The sequence below is a fragment of the Antennarius striatus genome, chromosome 4 (genome assembly GCF_040054535.1).
Source record: "Antennarius striatus isolate MH-2024 chromosome 4, ASM4005453v1, whole genome shotgun sequence".
Lineage (NCBI taxonomy): Eukaryota > Metazoa > Chordata > Actinopteri > Lophiiformes > Antennariidae > Antennarius > Antennarius striatus.
Window position 1 is genome coordinate 2,780,001 of NC_090779.1, and position 22,500 is coordinate 2,802,500.

The 22,500-nt window shown below is 44.4% G+C and overlaps 1 protein-coding gene across 5 annotated transcripts in view; it reads right to left on the reverse strand.

The window, feature by feature from the left end:
- znf423 (zinc finger protein 423) overlaps window positions 1-22,500 on the reverse strand; it is a 165,738-nt gene that overhangs the window by 4,514 nt on the left and 138,724 nt on the right. For all 5 annotated transcript variants that reach the window (XM_068312945.1, XM_068312946.1, XM_068312943.1 and 2 more), the window contains exons 19-20: window positions 16,137-16,268; window positions 10,587-10,702 (exon numbers count right to left, since the gene is read on the reverse strand). In XM_068312945.1, coding sequence (XP_068169046.1) covers window positions 10,587-10,702; window positions 16,137-16,268 — 248 coding nt within the window. The remainder of the gene's footprint in view (window positions 1-10,586; window positions 10,703-16,136; window positions 16,269-22,500) is intronic.

A 22,500-nucleotide genomic window follows, 5' to 3' on the forward strand; every position in this document is an offset into this window, starting at 1 on the left:
GGGGTGACAGTGAGGAGAGGAGCCAGAGGTTCTGAGGGTTCAGCTGATGGTTGCCTTATTGATTTGTAGATGGAAAGAGACGGAAAGGGAAGGACGAAGGAAGGGACGGAGGGAGGGAGGCTGCTGTCGCCCCCCCAGAGGAGCTGGAGGCGCTGGAAATAACCCAGAGGAGAGGAGAGAGGGATGAGGGACCAACGTACGAGACAGACGGATGACAGCCTGTCATGCTACACACGTCACACACACACACACACACACACACACACACACACACACACACACACACACACACACACACACACACACACACACACACACACACACACCTAACCCCTCCCATCTACTTCCCTTCATTTGATGTCAGGAGTTTGGTATTGATTATGCAACCCCACAATCGATCAAAAGTTGTGTGTGTGTGTGTGTGTGTGTGCGTGTGTGTGTGTGTGCGTGCGTGCGTGTGCGTGTGTGTGTGTGTGACAGTGCGACATCTGCTCTGCAGCAGTGTAATTGATACGTCCTGCAGACTGAAGTGAATTCAGAGGCTCCTCAGCCTTGAATGAACACCTGCAGATGTTTCACAATGAAAGCCTCCACATTTAGTGGAGATGAAGCTTTTGTTACAGTTAGAAACACATCAGAAGTCTGCAGGAATTTAATTGAGCTAGAATAATAAGTAAATGTCAGGTTTGTCTTCAGACACCATAAAGGTGTTTTATTCTGCTTTATTCTGTCTATTTATGATGAGGAGGAATAGAAGGGCTGAGTGAATGCTACTGTATGAATAGTACTTAATCTATATGTGTTCATGCTATTTAATCATCTTTAATCCCAATCTGGAAACGGGGGTGCTGAGGTGTTAAATTAGTGTATTTATTTTTATTATAAATCTTATTCTAGTATTAAATATAATATTTGTAATATCAATATATTCTAAAAAATTCTCCAGGTCAATTTTTTTAATCTTATTTAAAACATCTACAGTATTTCGAGAACAAGTTCTTCACAAACACAAATTTAGCAAAAACATAGTAGGAATAAAAAAAAGTAACACAAACTCTCCACCATTTTTGATTTTTGTTTTTAACAGTTGTGTTCTTAATAACTTTTTTTGACAGTACCAAAGTCCTCCAAATTTTAGCAATGTGTGTGTGTGTGTGTGTGTGTGTGTGTGTGTGTGTGTGTGTGTGTGTGTGTGTGTGTGTGTGCACTCAGCCTGTCTTGTAGAGCAGACCAGTCGATACAGAGGCCCGTCATTGTTTTTCCTAAACTGCTTAGAGAGAGCGAGGCTAAAGCCTGCAGAGCCCTGAGCCCAGGGGAAATATGGCCCTGTCGCATTACACACACACACACACACACACACACACACACACACACACACACACACACACACACAAACACACACACACACACACACACACACATGGAAAGGATTCGTAACTAAGAGCGCATTCATGCACAGACACACAATGCCTGGAAAAAAATACAAAACTAGAGCACACACAACATTGCTTACATGCACACACACACGCACGCACACACACACACACACACACACACACACACACACACACACACGCATAGTCTCAGGGGCAAAGGGAGGAGGGGATGACGGAAGAAACAGAGATAGAAATAAGAGAAAATCTAATCTGATAGTCCAGCTCTGTTTTGCTTCTACTGCACTCAGTGTCTGTGTGTGTGTGTGTGTGTGTGTGTGTGTGTGTGTGTGTGTGTGTGTGTGTGTGTTTGTGTGTGTGTGTGTGTGTGTGTGTGTGTGTGTGTGTGTCTGTGTGTCTGTGTGTGTGTTTGGATTCATTCATTCAGATAGTGACAATCTTTTGTGTATCATTGAATCATCTATTGATCGATCAGCAGCATTGACATGAGACCGTTGCCATGGTGACATGATTTTACACGCTTTGACACGCTAAAGACGATCACTAATGATCAGCGTGTTTGTATGAGTCCCACTGACCTCCATTTAATCCCAACCTACCTTTCTACACATTTAAATGTTTCTGTACTAAAATAATCTCCATTCCCGGACGTAACTTTTCAGAGAAATGTTCAGCTCTTTGATTGATGGTCTTTTTGATCTATTATCAGTTTTCAGTTCTAACAGAACATTTTAGGAGTCAATACAACATGTGAAAGACAATAGAAATGTCAATAATGTTCCCATGATGCATCACAGTATATTCTTTCGGAACAAAATGTCCCACAATGCCTTTCACACTTACATTTACATCATTTCAATACATTGTTGATGTAATCCAGCTCCAAAAGTTGGGCATGGGGAGTGTCTAGAGGGTTGTTGGGTCTCTACTCATCTGCTTGTGTGTGTGTGTATATATATATATATATATATATATATATATATATATATATATATATATATATATATATATATATATATATATATATATATATTATTTTTTTTGGTATAAGTTTGGTACTTTGTGACACAGAAGCACATCCGACCTCAGAATGTGAACACAGAACCATCAGACACCAGAGTCACGTCCATCCATCACGTCCATAAGTTTGTCCAAGAACACACACAACGATTAGTAGAGGTAACATCTATACTAGAAATAAGTAAGACACGGGGGGAAGAATTATTGCAGTGTGTGTGTGTGTGTGTGTGTGTGTGTGTGTGTGTGTGTGTGTGTGTGTGTGTGTGTGTGTGTGTGTGTGTGTGTGTGTGTGTCCCATCTCCAGTGCTGTTTTTAACACCAATGAAAAATCACCTCAGTCGCTTTGTGGTCTTCTTTGGGTTCAGTGTATTCATAGCTCAGGGTTGACATGTGGAGTGTGTCTATGTCTGTATCAGTGTGTGTGTGTGTGTGTGTGTGTGTGTGTGTGTGTGTGTGTGTGTGTGTGTGTGTGTGTGTGTGTGTGTGTGTGTGTGTGTGTGTGGCACTAGCAGATGGGCTGTCTTAGCATTCTTCCTCTGCTCCCTGGCTCGTCTTTAGCCCCACCTGTCCAGGACAGGATGCTGCCTCAGGAGAAGATCGAAAATAACCGCCACCCCCCCCCCGCCCTCAAAGCCCCGCTGACACATATTCCCTGCTTCCTCACGCTCCTTTTTCTCTCTGTCCCCCCTCAGATTAAACTTTTTCCCTTACTTTCAGATTATCTGTCCATATATTCCCTGACTTCTTCTTTTCTTTTGGGTCAAACCGACCCCCCCCCCCCCGTTTGTGTCCACCAGAGGACTCCCCCTCTCCCGCTGGGCCGACACCACCAGAAATACTCCAGCAGCAGGAAGTGTGTACACACAGCGTCCATGCGTGATCCACACCAGATTCACAGGTGTGTGTGTGTGTGTGGGGGGGGGGCTCTCTGCTGGAAGCTGGTCCACAAATAGGACATGACCTCATCTCCAGGATGAGAAAAACAAGAATGATCTGCAGACGGGGGCGACGCAAAATACAAACAAATACACCACTACACAAATAACTCTCTACAATCGCTATATTCATCTGTACTGCCTGCAGGGAAACACACACACACACACACACACACACACACACACACACACACACACACACACACACACACACACACACGCAAATGGCAGGCAGACATAAATAAAAAATGTGTTTAAAGGTTACAGATGCACAGATAAATGCACAGACATGATCCGTCCGACGCACACAGGAGCCCCCAGCTCAGCAGAGCTGTCCCCATCACATCACTGCACAGGCCCGACCCCCAGGGGTCTTATGGGGGCTGACTTTTGATTAGCATACTCCATAAACCGGCAGAAAGCATCAGACGATAAAGACAGGTGAGTGGAGGAGAGGAGACAATGTGGCCCAGTCTGAACAGAACCACATCGCATTCGGACACTTGCTAAAAACCAGTGTGAACAGCCGGCCCTAAAAATCAGATATGGAAGGAAATCTGATATTCCTGCAGTCTGAACGCAGCCTTAATCAGGATGTTTGGCTCATTTGTATAAAAATACATAAATATAAAAAGAAAATAATTAATAATAAATTAATAATTAAATATCAGCTGTTTGGGTTATCAAACAAACACTTACATCACATGCACAAAAAAAGACCTCAAATCTCATTCCCTAGAAAATTGTATGAAAAAATTTCAACTAATATTCAGATATTTAACAAAGCAGAAATGAATTTACCGAAGGAAATACAAAGTAAATTTCTTTAGAATATTTAAATTATTACTATGATATATCAAGCCTTTTGATAAAGATTACAAATAGGTGTACAAAACCGTGGTGAGACCAGCGATGTTGTTTGGTCTAGAGACAGTGTCACTGAGGAAAAGACAGGAGACAGAGCTGGAGGTAGCAGAGATGAAGATGCTGAGGTTCTCTCTGGGAGTGACCAGGAAGGATAGGATCAGGAATGAGTACATCAGAGGGACAGCACATGTTAGAGGTTCTGGAGATAAAGTCAGAGAGGCCAGACTGAGATGGTTTGGACATGTCCAGAGGAGAGATAGTGAATATATTGGTAGAAGGATGCTGAGTTTTGAACTGCCAGGCAGGAGGCCTAGAGGAAGACCAAAGAGGAGGTTTATGAATGTAGTGAAAGAGGACATGAAGGTAGTTGGTGTGAGAGAAGAGGATGCAGAAGACAGGGTTAGATGGAGGCAATTGATTCACTGTGGCGACCCCTGAAGGGAAGAGCCAAAAGGAAAAGAAGAAGAAGACAAATAAACATGTCTTCCTTTTAAGTTCCTCATAGATTGAAACTACGGTTGAAACTACAGGTGTATTAATGTTATGAAATCAACACTCTCTAACGCCACGGAGTGTGTCTGGAAGTGTTTCCCACTCCTTCTTGAACTCATTCTAGAGGACTCTACTTATTTATCTAGTTCCTGTTTATTCCTTTAGGAAGTCGCCGTCTCTTCTGCTGGTTCCTCAAAGCAGAAATGCACAAACACACATGTGTAAACACACTGAATTAGAATATTTCCTCGTGATTAACTGGTCCCACATTGAGGATTCCCTTCAAAAGCCGTGAACAGAAGGTGTTTTACATTCACAGTGTGGAACAACACACGCTAACAGCCCTGGACTTCATTTACACAGACTTTCTTGAAGTGGCAGACGGTTTGATGCAACAAGCAACACCTTTAACATCTTTTGAAACACGTTGACATGTTTCCGTTGCAACGCATCGAGTTGATTGAATTGCCTCCTCGTACATACAGGTAGACCTCTGTGGAGGATCTGGTCCTGATGAAACACTGATGTCTGCTCTGATGCTGCTGGAGGTGAGGCTTTTGTTTGGAATCTGTTTTTGTTTCTGTCTTTCTCTCCCCTGCTGCAAATAGCGTCAAGTCTAGGGATTCAGGGAGGCAGAGGCATGTGTGTGTGTGTGTGTGTGTGTGTGTGTGTGTGTGTGTGTGTGTGTGTGTGTGTGTGTGTGTGTGTGTGTGTGTGTGTGTGTGTGTGTGTGTGTGTTCCTGTCCCAGGTCCCTATTCTAATAACACAGAGTCTCCCAGTGAGTGTTGGGGCGGCTGAGTGTGCTCCCCTGGAACGCCACTGGGATCCGTGGATCAAATTCTCTCCCTCTCTCACACACACACACAGACACACACACACACAGCTATGTGATCCATGGATCACAGAGTACACACTATGACTTGACACAACACACACCAGCGACTGCAGCATCCAGACGATGAATACACACACACACACACACACACACACACACACACACACATAAACCCACTTGCTAGTTCAGCCACATCCACAGCTTTTCATAATTCAGTTAGAGGGAGACGGATTCACACGAAGACAAAGACAAACTTATTCACACTCAGAATACTAACCACACATTGATTCTTACACACACATGTCACACAGGTGTGGAACACCGCTGCCAGTCTCTGCGCTGCATTAACAATCCAAATCACACTCCATACGGAGTGTGTGTGTGTGTGTGTGTGTGTACACCAAAGATTCTTTTAATTGTCTTTATCAGGGAACGTTTCCTTGCTGATCTTTTTGACAGCGTTTGCACACAATTCAAATATTCATTACCGCTGGGATGTGGGGGAAAGGAGGACGGTTTGGACGGGAATCAGTGCACAAACAAACTAACAGAGGAATGCATGCACCCATTTATTCATCTGACCAGTAATCCCCCCCATCAGGCTGTGTTTAAATATTTACTAGTGCTAAAGAAGAGTGTGTAGCACAGCAGGATGATGGTAAAAATACTTCTTTAAAAAAAAGGGTGATTGGACGGAAGTGTAAGTGTGATGGAGGCAACGAGGGATGGGAGGAAGCACATAGGACAAAGTTGCAGTATAGCGCCCCCCAAAGGCGTAAAGAAACTGAAACTGAAGGGGGGGCATTCAGGGAAAGTAACATGGAAGAGTCAGAGCGGATTGAAAGCATGACGACAAATTAAAAATGAGTTATACATCCTCAGGAGAGAAATATCAATCTGAAGTGCTATAAATCAACCTTTTTTAGAAGTGTGTGTGTGTAAGGGGGGGTGTTGGGGGTAAAAGAAGGAGGGAAAGAAAGAGAGGAAATGAGAGAAAGAATAAAAGAAAGAAAAAGAAAGAAACCATAACAGAGAATAGGAAATGTATGTGAAGTCTGGGAGTAAAGGCAGGGAGATCCAGAAGGACCTCACTGATCAGGGCCACAGCATCTCTTATTTACACACACACACACACACACACACACACACACACACACACACACACACACACACACACACACACACACACACACACACACACACACACACACACACACACACACACACACACACCAAAACATCTCTTATTTACCAGCTTACGTCTGCACTATTTATGGGGCACTGGGGAGAGGCACAGAAGAGAGGAAGAGAGGAGAGGGGCTAAAATATGCATAGGGGCTGGGTCTTCTGGGACAGACGGGGGGAGTCGAAGAGAGGGCAGAAGACAAAATGAGAAATGGGAAGAGAGACAGTAAAAATCATAGTGTGTATCGGTACAGATGGATGGAGTGGTGATAGGAAGTCACTGAAAGGGAGGGAAAGTCTTTGTTTGCCTGAGACGAACGCAAGCTGAGGAAGATGATGCAGCGATGATATGTCCGAAGACCTTCAGGTGTGTGTGTGTGTGTGTGTGTGTGTGTGTGTGTGTGTGTGAGAGAGAGAGAGAGAGAGAGAGAGAGAGAGAGAGATTGTGTTTTTTTGATTTTTAGAATCACATTTATTCATAAAAGCCTCATTACAAGATAATCACATTGACATAAAATCCAAAAGAAATTTTTTAAAAAAGGAATTCACAAACAAACAATAGTCGTATTTTAAACAGTACTGTTCAACATGTCAACAACTACCTGCTGCACCTTTTCAACTTCGTTGAGAAAAATCACCCCGCTTTGTTGATTCAGGAGCTTTACCGCTGTCGTACCGAACCTGCTCTCCCACCACTAAACACACCTCCCCCACCGAGCAGCTGGGAGGTGGGGGTCAGCTTGATACCAGGCTGGCAATTGAGCCGTGCCAATGTGGCTTTTCCCTCTGGTGGTTGCCCATCTTGGGGTTACCATATTGCCTCCTAATCTTCGCAAAAGCCCCACAAACTACTGAACGTAACTGCGATGTAACTAAAATGTGAAGAGGCCAAAGTCTAGCCGGCCAACAGGCCTTCTTCATCCATCCACACCTCATTAAAACACACACAAATTACATTCACTGTGCACAAACACACACACACACACACACACACACACACACACACACATACACACACACGAAAGCGACTAGCAGTGGCATTAACCTCCACGGTTGCAGCTCTCCATCTCCTCCCGTCAGCCTTCCTGTCTAGCCCACTTAGAGAGCCCTCCCATGGGGCAGTGGAGCTGTGGCAGGTCAGGTTTGGGGTGCAAGTTTGCTCACACATACAAAACCATGCACACACACGTATACATGCACACACCAGCCTGGACCAACGAGTTATAAGATGGATATGGAGCTGAAGTTCACAGATCTGGTAGAAAAAGGAAACGCTTAACTGAACAGATTTATATATTCTATACATGAGAGAAGTACAAGCCACGACATACCAACATGACAGAATGGATGGCCCACTGCAGGACCAGGAATTACATTATCAAAGACTTTCACAGCATATATCGTGTAGATTATTATTAATACAGCTCTGATACAGCCAAGATTACAGATAATTTACACATCTCTTTACAATTTCAGTAATGACTGAAGGTAAAAGCTGCTAAAATCAAATGTGTGATGTCTTCAGATTCATTCTGATTCATCAACCTACCTTTAGTGACATATGATGTGTATAAGGAGGCATGTCGAGGTGAGTGTGTGACGTGTGAGTGGTTGTGTGTGAACATTAACCTACAGGGTCCAGCGGTCACCCTGCTGCTAAATGGACTAGCCAGCCATATGCCCAGCACCTCTGGCCCTTCATCAAGGACACTTTGTGTGTGTGCATGTGTGTTACTGCGATTGTGTGTGTATCCTGGATTTAAACTTTGGTCGCGTTGACCGTACCTGATTGATCTTTGTTTTCCTGGAGTTGGTTCGAACCGACTTGCAGGAGGAAAGTTTCTCCAAGTACTTTGAGTCTCACCTACTCAACTCCGTCAAGGTGACAACCACATTCAGTGGACACAGTCAGCTCTACACACAAAGGTTACTCAAAAACCTCACTGGATCAATGTGAGAGCTAAAATTGGGGATAATGCTATAGCTTCTGTGTAAACTTATCTCCTCTTTCTTGCTCACTTTGCCTCTCAGTCATTTCCATATAACAATACAGTCAGTGTTACCCTCTTCCAACAGACCACCAGCTTCTGGAGTTAGTTGGCCATGACAGGTAAAAAGATACCAGCGCTATAAGACATGCAGTAAACCTTGCAGGAATCAAGAGGCTATGAATGACCACAGATGTGGACACACTGATGAGAAATGGGCCACTGGAACACGACACAGATGGACAAGGGCTGAGAACATGGAATGCTACCAGCAGACCCAACGACAGAGGGTATCAATAACCTATGAGACACTTGTGGTCAGTGAAAAGACTTACCTTTGCATTGACCATCAACAGCTGGTAACACAATGATCCGACATCAAGGGCACTACTACCACAGCTAGACATTAGCGGGCAACATGGGAAAACCACTAACCAGTATGAAGAACACATCATAAGTCGAATTGTGGAGGTAGTGAGATTTAATACAGTAAAGTCCACTCCAGAATATGAGCCCAGAGAATCTGATCTAGTCCAAGCTAAACCCCCACTGACAACAAGGTTAGAAGTCAAGATCCAGAAAAGCCTACAGAGGTTAGTCAACTTCCAGAAGTGCAGCAGGGCAACACAGGAGACAGGTCCTGAATGAAGTTTAGGTACAAGTATGAATAAGTCTATTGGCGGGGCTCAGGAGACTGTCAAGCATGCTTTGCTCAGAAGATACACCAATGAGCTGAATTCTGGAAGGCTATATGGAAGAAAGGGTCATCACATAACATCAATGCTAAGTGGCTGATGGAGCTGAGAGCAACCCCCCAGAACAGCAACCAGCCAACATCATGAAGGCAGACATCCAATGATTCACAAGCCTAAAGAGCTAAGCAGAACCAGGACCTGACGGGATCCACACCTACAGGCTGAAGAAGCTAACGACACGTCAAGACTGTACAAATCCCCCAGTCCACAGTCTCTCTCTCTCAACATCATTTTAGATTTCAGTTTCAGGTCTAAACTAGTCAAAAATATTGCTAATAAGTTGCATTTTGTGTAAATAATGATTGCAGCGTCACAAATTCTTTCAGACTGACATTTGGATTTAATCAAAATACAGAAAAATTCTTCAATGCTAAAATTTCTTTTTACATTTTGTGGTGAAAGAAAAATGTATGCAGACCTAACACAATCTACCACATCAACCCAGAACTGTGGTTAATGGAGCCAAAACCAGTATGAGGAGTTTTATCCAGAAGAGTTCATCTTAACATGGTTTCTAGTTTGTCCGGCTGATCTCACCGGAGTCTGAAGCCAGAAGAACAAAAAACACACAGAGGAAAAGAAACAGTGAGGACAGGAAGACATTCTTCATCACAGACCTGGTCGCAGCTGGCCCAGAACCCACTCTTGGGTGACCTATATCCCCTTTTCTCAGACACACCACACACACACACACACACACACAAACGCTTTGGACCATATTGACATTAAGCTTGCCAGAACCCTGCTAGTTCTAACGAGAAGAGATGATGGACAGAGGAATGGAGAAATGGAAAGGAGACAGAAAAAGAATTACAGATGGCCAATAAATTGCAGAACTCTGCCAAATGATGTACAGTAGCTGGGAGTGATGGTGACAGATACTGGGGGAGATTACTGTAATGTGCTGGCTGAGTGGAAACCTTGGAATAATACAGGGAGGGGGGGGTAAAATGATGGAGTCAGTGAGCTGGTGGAGGAGGTAAGGCAGAAAAGTGGTGTTAGAGATAGCCAACCCTTCCAAATCCATGTCAGTGCCTGCACACAGCAATGTCCTAATTTAAGCCCGACAAAGACTGGTAGAAGTAAACTCAGAGGTTAAGTTCAGGTGACCTACCTGTAGTTCTGTCTGAAAGAAGAACTTCTGTGGGCACTGGGAACAGTCATAGATCTTGTCTTCCTGCCCATGAACAGCAAAAATGTGCTGCTGGAGCTTGTTGGCCTGCACAAACACTGGGAGGAGAACACATACAGCAGCAAATTAGACTGTGTTTATTAATATTAAAGGGATTTAAGACACATTCTAGAACCCTTTGCCTCACAGTTGTATTCATGTGCCAATGTGGAGGGACATGAATTTAAAACTACAATTTTTTATAGAGTAAAAAACAAAAAAACATACGTAGTGATGGCTCTGAGGTAATTTTATAAAAGATGAAGCGTGTTTGTAGGTGAAATGGAAAGTCTTGTTATAATGACATGTTCGATTCCAGTGAGCAGAAACTGTCATCATATTACTTTTAACAGAGAACAACTTTACAACCAGCAAATATACAGTAATCCATTGCGCGTTAGCACTTCAAGATGCCCGGCTTCACCTCATCCTGGTAGTCATGTGATACTGTATGCGCATTCTATTGGCTGACAGCATTCGGAAGTGCACTACTTCCGAGACTTACGGATTGTAGCGCTTTAAACAGTCAATCAGAGTGTGGGAAAAGGTAATATATATAAGGTGGCTTGATATCAGTACGGAGAGGGTTTATAAACATTTAAATTACCATAAATAATAAAAAGTTTCTCACAATATCATGGAATTTCGTTATTTGCGGGTGTTTCCTGGAACGCATTGACGCGGGTAACGAGTGGTCACTGTATAGATGTTTATCTAAAGGATTCTTCAATCCTGGGTTCCCCTGTTAACTGGTGGATCTAGGCTACATCCACCTTCTTATATGGAGGCCTATGAGGGGTGCTGAAGGTGAGGACTAGTTCACAGTTGGTTGCAGTCTTGGTGGTGTGTTCAAGTCTTTCTAGTCCTTTCACTGCCGTTGGATTTCATGTCTGTCTGGTGGTGTTTGGGCCTTCACTTTTACCATGTTGAACTCAAGACCACATATGTATGGTCATCATAGCAGTAACCAAATGACAAGTTTGATCCTGTCAACATGTGACACAACCCCTCATGTCTCTCTGCGATGGGTAGGAAGAAAATAATGACAGCAATTAAAGGGAGAACACAGAAAACAAGAGCAACAATCCTCATCAGACGTCGTGATATTTATCAATAAATTATCTTTGATTATTTCTACTTCCGTTCCGGTGGTGCTTCTTTCCTCTTGCTGGTGCTCCCCTTTGTTTCAGTAAACTTTAGCTTTTTACTGTTAGTGTGCATGTCTTGAATTATTAAGCCTCCCTGTAGGAGTGGTGCCCATCTTACTAATTCATAAGTCACCAAGGAATAGAGTTAAAGTTTAAAGAGTTCCTGTGTACCTTTGGTGAGGGGGGTGGGCAACACAACACAACACAAGACAAACTTAACAACAACTGGGGAGAGAAAAACAGAGAAAGGGGTGAGCATATGGAGATGGAGAGTGAAGAGCTGGAGGAAAGGAGGGAGGGTGTGAGGGTTCAGATCTGATTCTCAACACCACAGACCTAATTTGGTCGTCCAGACTTGTGTTTGGGTCCTCAAGTGGATTCAGAGATATATAGTCTTTCATATATCCTGTCTGGAGGTATTATTGCGTCAACCTCTGTACATGCAGAGTTCCATTCAGAGAACCCCCCCGCTGGAATACGACTCCTACAGTTAGACGTGTTAAAATAATGAATATTCCTAATGGGGGTTACCTGAAACCAAAAACCTCACGTATGGTGATATGGCAAACCCAGAGAGAGCCATTTCCAAGTCAAAGCATGTACTTAGCAAACTTAGCTGTTAGCTGCAATGACAAGAGATTTCTTTTTGCCAAAATACATGAAGTGGTCAAACTAATTTTTGTGCGCACCGAACACCACATGGAAGATGATTCAGTTTCCTACGGTTTGCAAAGGTTTAATGTAAGAACAAAGTACTCTGACTGTCATGTGAAAACACCTCTCCAATATTCATTTAGTTTTAGCAAAGGAATCCTCCTTGCTAAGTGGTACCAACCCTTCTTCCATGTTTCATCAAAATCTCTCAAATAATTTACACTTAAAAAAATAACTTCTTCTTCTTTTCCTTTCGGCTTTTCCCTTCAGGGGTCGCCACAGCGAATCAATTTCCTCCATCTAGCCCTGTCCTTTGAATCCTCTTCTCTCACACCAACTACCTTCATGTCTTCCCTCATTGCATCCATAAACCTCCTCTTTGGTCTTCCTCTAGGCCTCCTGCCTGGCAGTTCAAAACTCAGCATCCTTCTACCAATATATTCACTATCTCTCCTCTGGACATGTCCAAACCATCTCAGTCTGGCCTCTCTGACTTTATCTCCAGAACCTCTAACATGTGCTGTCCCTCTGATGTACTCATTCCTGATCCTATCCATCCTGGTCACTCCCAGAGAGAACCTCAGCATCTTCATCTCTGCTACCTCCAGCTCTGTCTCCTGTCTTTTCCTCAGTGACACTGTCTCTAGACCAAACAACATCGCTGGTCTCACCACAGTTTTGTACACCTTTCCTTTCATTTTAGCTGAAACTCTTCTATCACACATCACACCTGACACTTTCCTCCACCCGTTCCATCCTGCCTGGACACACTTCTTCACCTCTTTTCCACACTCTCCATTGCTCTGGACTGTTGACCCTAAGTACTTCAAATCCTCCACCTTCTTGATCTCTTCTCCCTGTAACCTCACTCTTCCACTTGGGTCCCTCTCATTCACACACATGTACTCTGTCTTACTGCGGCTAACCTTCATTCCTCTCCTTTCCAGGACAAACCTCCACCTCTCTAGCTTCTCCTCCACCTGTTCCCTGCTCTCACTGCAGATCACAATGTCATCTGCAAACATCATAGTCCATGGAGATTCCTGTCTAACCTCGTCTGTCAGCCTGTCCATCACCATAGCGAACAAGAAGGGGCTCAGAGCTGATCCCTGATGCAGTCCCACCTCCACCTTGAACTCCTCTGTCACACCTACAGCACACCTCACCACTGTCTTACAGTCCTCATACATGTCCTGCACCGCTCTAACATACTTCTCTGCCACTCCAGACTTCCTCATACAATACCACAGTTCCTCTCTGGGCACCCTGTCATCAGCTTTCTCCAGATCTACAAAAACACAATGCAGCTCCCTCTGTCCTTCTCTGTACTTCTCTGTCAACATCCTCAAAGCAAATACTGCATCTGTAGTACTCTTTTTTGGCAATAAACCATACTGCTGCTCACAAATGTTCACTTCTGCCCTTAGTCTAGCTTCCACTACTCTCTCCCATAACTTCATTGTATGGCTCATCAGCTTTATTCCTCTGTAGTTGCCATAACTCTGCACATCTCCCTTGTTCTTAAAAATGGGCACCAGCACAGTTCTCCTCCATTCCTCAGGCATCTTCTCACTATCTAAGATCCTGTTGAACAACCCAGTCAGAACCTCTACTGCCACCTCTCCTAGACACTTCCAAATCTCTACAGGTATATCATCAGGACCGACTGCCTTTCCACTCTTCATCCTCTTCAGTGCCCTCCTCACTTCATCCTGACTAATCTTCGCTACTTCCTGGTCCACAACAGTCACCTCTTCTAGTCTTTGTTCTCTCTCATTTTCCACATTCATCAACTCTTCAAAGTACTCTTTCCATCTTCCCATCACACTACTGGCACCTGTCAATAGACTTCCATCTCCATCCTTAATCACCTTAACCAGCTGCACGTCCTTCCCATCTCTGTCTCTCTGTCTTGCAAACCGGTATAGATCAGTCTCTCCGTCCTTACTGACCAACCTAGCATACAAGTCATCATAAGCTTCTTGTTTGGCCTTTGCTACCTGTACTTTCACCTTACGCTGCATCTCCCTGTACTCCTTTCTACTCTCCTCAGTCCTCTCAGTGTCCCACTTCTTCTTAGCTAACCTCTTTCTCTGTATACACTCCTGTACCTCCTCATTCCACCACCAAGTCTCCTTATCTACTTTCCTTCCAGATGACACACCAAGTACTCTCCTACCTGTCTCCTTGATCACATTAGCTGTAGTTGTCCAGTCATCTGGAAGCACCTCCTGACCACCCAGAGCCTGTCTCAACTCCTTCCTAAAAGTCATGCAACACTCTTCCTTTTTCAGCTTCCACCATTTCGTCTTCTGCTCTGCCTTTGCCCTCTTCATCTTCCTCACCACCAGAGTCATCCTACACACCACCATCCTATGCTGTTTGGCTACACTCTCACCTACCACTACTTTACAGTCACTGATCTCCTTCAGGTTACACCATCTACACAAGATGTAGTCTACCTGTGTGCTCCTACCTTCACTCTTGTAGGTCACTCTATGTTCCTGCCTCTTCTGGAAGAAAGTATTCACTACAGCCATTTCCATCTTTTTTGCAAAGTCAACTACCATCTGTCCTTCTGCGTTCCTCTCCTGGATACCAAACCTGCCCATCACCTCTGTTTCCTGCACCAACATGTCCATTGAAGTCTGCTCCAATGACAACTCTCTCACTTCTAGGTCAGCTCTGCATCACTTCATCAAAGTCCGACCAGAATTTCTCCTTCTCCTCCAGCTCACATCCTACCTGTGGAGCATACCCACTAACAACATTGAACATCACACCTTCTATTTCTAGCTTCAGACTCATCACTCTATCCGACACTTGTTTTACCTCCAGGACATTCCTAACAAACTCCTCCTTCAAGATAACTCCTACTCCATTTCTCTTCCCATCTATACCATGATAGAACAACTTGAACCCTGCTCCTAAACTTCTAGCCTTGCTACCTTTCCACCTGGTCTCCTGGACACACAGTATGTCTACCTTCCTCCTCTGCATCATATCAACCAACTCTCTACCTTTTCCTGTCATAGTTCCAACATTCAACGTCCCTACTCTTAGTCTTATACTCTTGGTGTTCCTCTTCTCTTTCTTCAAGCGAATGCACTTTCCTCCTCTCCTTCTTCGACACACTTAAAAAAATAACAATAAGCCATATATCAAGTGGATCCACTGCTAAATGAAATGGGTTCTTTCCTGGTTTCAGGAAGACCTGTCAAGTGTTTTTGGGGTAATCCTGCTCAAGAAAAACATTAACAAATACACAACTAAGAAATTATTTAAAACAGACTTTGTTTTTTGTTCTAAAATGTGTAAATGAAGATAAAATTAATTTTTTTAAAAAAACGCAATTCTGAAGCATTATTGAAAGTATTAAAAGTAAAGTATTACTGACATTAAATAAAAAAATCCATGTGAAACCATTTTAATTCCAGATGATTGATAGATAGATCAACATTGAAATAATCTGAGACATAAAATGAGGTAACATAAATTATGTATTAGTGGTTGTAAGAGTTTTATTCTCTAGACACATTCCAGTGTCTTTACTTTTGTATTTTTATTGGGTATTGTTATTCATCTTGTTGTTTCTGTATCCATTCTAAAAGCAGGTAGACGGGACTGAAGTGTGAAGGAGTATGCACGCTAATGTCCTTGAAGCTGAGTGTTGTGTGTGTCGGTCTCTCACCTGTGAAGCAGACGGGACACTTGAAGGTACCTCCCATGCCTTCGAAGCTGTGTTCTATCAGATGGCAGAGCAGCTTGGCAGGCGAATCAAACATCTGGTTACACAGCTTGCACTCGTGATTGATGCCCTCCTCTGCAAATAGGAGACAGACACGCACGTGTGGGTTGGGCTAGGCAAGAGGAACGTTTGACATCACCTCAGAACATAGAAACAAGTCTAACAACGATGACTTATACGCATACAAAAATGGTCAGGCTTGGTGAGACGGGTATAGTGACAGGAATATGGCACAGGTGAGACAGAAAATCAGCAAAGAAGAAAGGTAGTTCTAAACCACCGAATCACAGTGATATCGGTAGCTGTAGAGAGAAAATCAATCCAGCTCAATTACTTAAATGGTATTCCAGATGAAAACAATAAAAAGGATCAGGTCAAAGAATAATTGAGATATTCCAGGCATTGTCTAATAACCTCTATGCCCACAGAAAGTTGAATCATGTTTCAAATGTGTGTCTGTGAACCACTTGTGTAATCTCTGTATCCACCGACCCAACCAGTCAAGACGGATGAACGCCCTTCAGAATCTGGGTCCTGTCCGGAGATTCTTCCTCAATGAAGGAGTCTTTCTTGTCACTTGTGCTTGTTCTGATGGGTTTTGTTGGGTTTCTCTGTCTGTTAAAGTGCTTTAAATGTCTGATGATGTGATTAAGCGCTATATAAATAAAGGTTGATTGATTGATTGATTGATTGATTGATTGATTGATTGACTGATTGATTTGGCTGATGCTCAAACGTTCTTCACACAAGGAAGGAGCTGCACTGACGTCACAGCAGGAAGACTGTGCACATTGTTCACACACAAGGATTTCTGCTTGGAAATGGAGGAAAAAATATTTTTTTTCATTTGACTACTTAGTAGTGGCGACTTCATAGTTATTTGTTTTCAGTCAGTTTTAAGGTTTGCAGTATCTTGTTTTTTGATTGTTTAAGGATCAGTGTTCTGCTGCTAACCTCCAGAGATGTTCTGGAATAAGTTTGGACTTTTGTGTGAAGCGTTCTTGGCTCGTCTCAGCTGGAGCTCAGTCAACTTCCACAGACAGTCTGCTGTACAGAGTTGTACCGTCCACTCCACTCCTGAAACACGGTGCATGTTCTGCTTTCATTTCTCCATCCCCCTTACCCTCTCTCCAAACACTCTTACACACACCGGTCCCAGGGCCATTCGGTCCAAACTGGTAATTGCCTATCCTCCCCACAGAGAGAGAGTGGAAGATCAACCCTTCCCACAGCCATCCTGCCTTCCCTCCCTCTGTCCTTGTTACCAGCCCTCCCCCACTACAGCGGAACATCAATCGCTCATATTGCCAATTCCTCCCTCCACGTCCCCTCATTTCCCCTCTTGGGTCATCACTGGCTGATTAATTTGTGTGGGCTCTGATTCAAGCCCATCAGTCCTTTCTAATTCTTTGCATGCATCATTTTTACATATTTTCCTTGTAGGTTTTTGAATGTTATCCTAGATTAGCTGAACTTCGTTAGGTCACAGTATTGGTGTCCTTTTTTTTCCAGCATCCTTCACAGGTCAGTTTGAATGGGTTGCTGATTTTACAGGGCGGTTTAAATGCCATGTTGACAGCTGGTCAACACACTAGTGGACCTGAGCAGGTCTATCTCCTGTAAAGACCAGCCCTGACGAAGACTTCCTGTTTCCCTTAACCGGGATGATCCCAACGCTCACATTTGTGTGTCTATTTTAAGAAGGTGTCAGTGACATCACAATACCCACAGTGAAAGGCCAGATGAAAGGTGGGTGTCATAAACACACACACACATACACACACACATACACACCGCAGGAGTGTGACGCCTGGAGAGATCAGATGGTGTATTCTACGGGCCAATCTGTAACCCCTTGTGAACATAGACACACACACACGTTAACACACACATTAACACACACACACACACGTGCATTCACACACTAGCTCAGACACAGTGTTTTTCGGTTTTGTCACTTATCTCCCGAAGTGTGTTTAAACACACACACATTCAAAAGGTTGCAGAACTTCAGCGGTGGCGCTGCGGGGGCTCGTCGGTTTAATAATGTCTTCAATCATACATCCATGACACTCACACTGACTAATACACTGACACAAACACAAAGATTCCTATCTCTCTTGCCTCCGAGGCCCACACAAGGGCGGTCTAATCCCGTCTCAATAGCTGCGGGTGTGTGTGTGTGTGTGTGTGTGTGTGTGTGTGTGTGTGTGTGTGTGTGTGTGTGTGTGTGTGTGTGTGTGTGTGCGCGCACGGGCATTTTTTGTTACCTACTGAGGACATTTTCCAACCTTGTCGAGACAAGTAGCACGTGCATGTGTGTGTATGTCTGTGTGTGTCTGTGTGTGCACACACCATGTGGGCTCCATGGTCCCGGATCTGTAAACACACACACACACACACACACACACACACACACACACACACACACGCACAGACCTCAAAGGCAGGGAGGTTGTGTGGGGCACCAGTGTGTCCGAGCACACTGAGACAGATAGAGCTTCATTATCATTTACTGGGAGATTGAACCAGCAGGAGAGAATCACATGGAGAGAGACACACAGAGAGGGAGAGAGTGATGGAGGAGAGTACAACACCAGCACTTTAATCAGATGTCACATTTTATAGTTTAATTAATGTGGTAATAGTGTAGTCGGATACTTTTATTGAACAGTGAATCTTCCTGGACAGAAAAATATGAATTCAGCTGAACAGAAGCAAAGGGCAGCGACAGAGACATTGCCCATGGTCTAGGTATATGTGTATGTGGGTGTCTTTCTAAAAGAGCTTATTGTGAATAATGATTTATGTATTTCTGTTTAAATGCTTTATTTATTGAGTTTCCCCTGATGGGATTATTAATGTTATCAAAAATCAAAACTTTCCATCATGAAATATTAAATCTGGCCAACCAGAAATGTGCCTCTGTTGTTACTGATGGACGCTGTTACCTTTTCTATGTGCACAAAATTACGGACGCATGTTTTTGGGGTAGCACAGGAGACGCCAATGAAGCCGTCAGCTTCACTAAAGGAATTAAGAGGAAATCAATTGTTGAGTGAATGAGAAATATGAGTACAGAAAGCAGAAAACAGAATGGAAGACAGATGAAGAGAAAGAAAGAAAGAAAGAGAGAATTAATGGGAAAACAGTGAGATGCAGAGAGATAATTGGGCTGTCCAGAGCAAGGACATGGAGAGAGGCCTTTAGTGTGTGTGTGTGTGTGTGTGTGTGTGTGTGTGTGTGTGTGTGTGTGTGTGTGTGTGTGTGTGTGTGTGTGTGTGTGAGAGAGAGAGAGACAGAGAGAGAGAGAGAGAGAGAGAGAATGTGTGTGTGTCCCATGAAAGGGTTCTCTTTTCTGACGAACACATTGTTTTGATCAGTGTGTGTGGGGACCAGCATTCTCTATATGCTGTCCCCTCCTGAGACCCAGTGTGTGTGTGTGTGTGTGTGTGTGTGTGTGTGTGTGTGTGTGTGTGTGTGTGTGTGTGTGTGTGTGTGTGTGTGATCCATAGTGAGATGACAGAGTCGAACAGCATCCTGCCGATGTGCTTTGTCTGACAGATTGCATTTGATCCATCCGCCACCACATGTATGCTGTCACACACACACACACACACACACACACACACACACACACACACACACACACACACACACACACACACACAGAAAGCTGATGCGAGGTCAAAGAACAGAGTGGGACAGGTTGAAGATCGGGACTCAGAGTTTGTTGCTCGACAGAAACGGAACTTTTTCTGCCTTTTCATTTCCACCAGAGGCGTTCTGGTCGGGTTGATGTCTGCAGAGCGAAGCAGCTTCCAGCGCTGATGGGTTGGGTTAGAGGTCAGACCACTAACGGGGGCGGCGTGGGCCACACCTGGTGACACTATGTAAAAACTACAAAAGAACGATTAATGAAGTGTGAGCGGGTTTAGGTAATTCAGCCTGAACCAGAAATGTAAAAAGCAGAGAGAAGGCGCCGCTGACAGCAGCTGACCTTCAGGTTACCATGGGTTACGCGGTTCTAATTGGCTGGCGTGAGGCGGACCTGTCATCATCATCACATTGTGTGTATCTGAAAATCCCAACATCAGACGTCACGTCAGGCCAGCGCCTGTGAATTAACACGAGACCCCCCCTGGCCTCCCAGAGGTCCGTCCAGCAGACGTGTCCGTTACACGTGTGTGTCACGGAGCAGCCGTCACACGTTTCCTTTGTCCTCGGGGGAGTAAAACGTGTTTTTAACGTTAAGTTGTTTTTACAAACCGACACTAATGTGGTTTTAGAAAGGGATTGATGTTGTGCTCGAGTCCTGACCAATGAGACGGAGGGGGGGGGGGTCAGTCCCACAAAGACCGATGCTTTTACGTCTGAATTACTTCAAAAGATTTAACGTCAAGGAACACATTTTAGAGTAAAAGACTTTAAAGTTCATGATGAACATGTTTCATGTTCTAACGACAAAATCAGCATTGAGCACCTCATGACACCCCCCCAAAAAATAAACGAAACAATCATCACTGTTAGAGCACACACACACACACACACACACACACACACACACACACACACACACACACACACACACACACACACACACACACACACACGCATACAGACAGGTAATTCTTAACCCTTTCTTAGCCTTAGTTGTCCCATGAGTTTCAAACTCCTACCGCCCCCCCTCCCTCCTCTGTCCCTTCACGGGCTCCTGGGGGGCCCCTTGGGCGTCTACCCCCCATTACTGCCTTTCCCTGCTCCTGTCAACCCCCCTTCATCTTCAAACTGCGTGAGTGTGTGTGTGTGTGTGTGTGTGTGTGTGTCCCGTAGCATTGGAGCAGTAAACCAAGCGAGGCGAGTGATGGTGAGGACAGCAAAGCGGATGCAGCAAGAAAGAGAGAGAAAGGAATTATGGGATGGATGGCGGAAAAGAGAAGAGATTGGGTGAAAGAACGAGTGCAGCAAAGAAGAGAGCAGTGGACGGAGGAGGTGGAGGAGGAGTGTGCAGCCCTCGGGGGGGCTCGCACAAGGTGTGTTTCCATGACAACCAGGGGTGGTGGGGGGCTGATGTGGGGGGGCGTGAGCTTGACCCATTGGTAGTGTGGGGGCTGAAGAACACACACACACACACACACACACACACACACACACACACACACACACACACACACACACACACACACACACACACACACACACACAACCTGCTGCAGTGCTGGAGGGGTCCCAGGAGTGCCCCCACCTTTACTAACCCTCTCTCTCATACACACATGCACACTGAGAATGCTGCAGTGCTGAGGTCCCGTGAGTATCCATCACCCACACACACACACACACACACACACACACACACACACACACACACACACACACACACACACACACACTCCACCGCCCTCCCTCCTCTCATCTTCCATTTTCCCTCTCTGTTCCATCACTCTGTGTGAGGTGATTGTTAATGTTTCTTTACTCCTTATCAACTGTGTGGATTTCTCCATTGAGCTGAATGAAGGGTGGGGGCGATTGTCTCCACACAGATCAATCTCCACTCAAACACCCCCCCCTCTAAACCGTTCAAACACGCTGCGAAGCGTCCATCCTCCTCCTCTGTGAGGTGAAGCTGTGGTCAGATCGAAGTTTCTGCTCGCTTTCACGTCTCTTTGTGTTGCATTAATATGAAAATTAAAGAAAAAAAATTCACGAAACATAAACAACAGTCTGCGTGCTCCCCACAGATTATTTAATCTGGATTGGGAGGGAGAACACACCTCATATCGTGTGCCATCTATGGTGAACATACGTGTAGCGTACTGGCCTGACAGTGGAGTGGAGAGATTACGGTCACAGTTCACACCCCCCAGTCCCGAGTGATTACTGAATTCAGGGTAGAATCATTTCCACCACTTTGCAGAAATTTATCCGTAAACACTTGAAGAGCCGAGCGACATCCAACTAATGGAAGAGATGGCAGCCCCCCCAGACACTCCTTCCATTCTGGACACATTCCTGTTTTACGCAGGAAATGTTTTCCAGTGATAAATATTTCCAGTGAAAACTCACTGATACACACACACACACACACACACACACACACACACTATTGGCAGACATGAACAACATATGGTGCAAAGCACTTTGTGTTTGTGTGTATAATGAAAGGAAGCACAAACTGAGCGTATTTATACAGCGAAGAAATGTATATGTCTTGGACGGAGATTGTGTTTGTATGTGTGTGTGTGTGTGTGTGTGTGTGTGTGTGTGTGTGTGTGTGTGTGTGTGTGTGTGTGTGTGTGGCGGCAGCTTG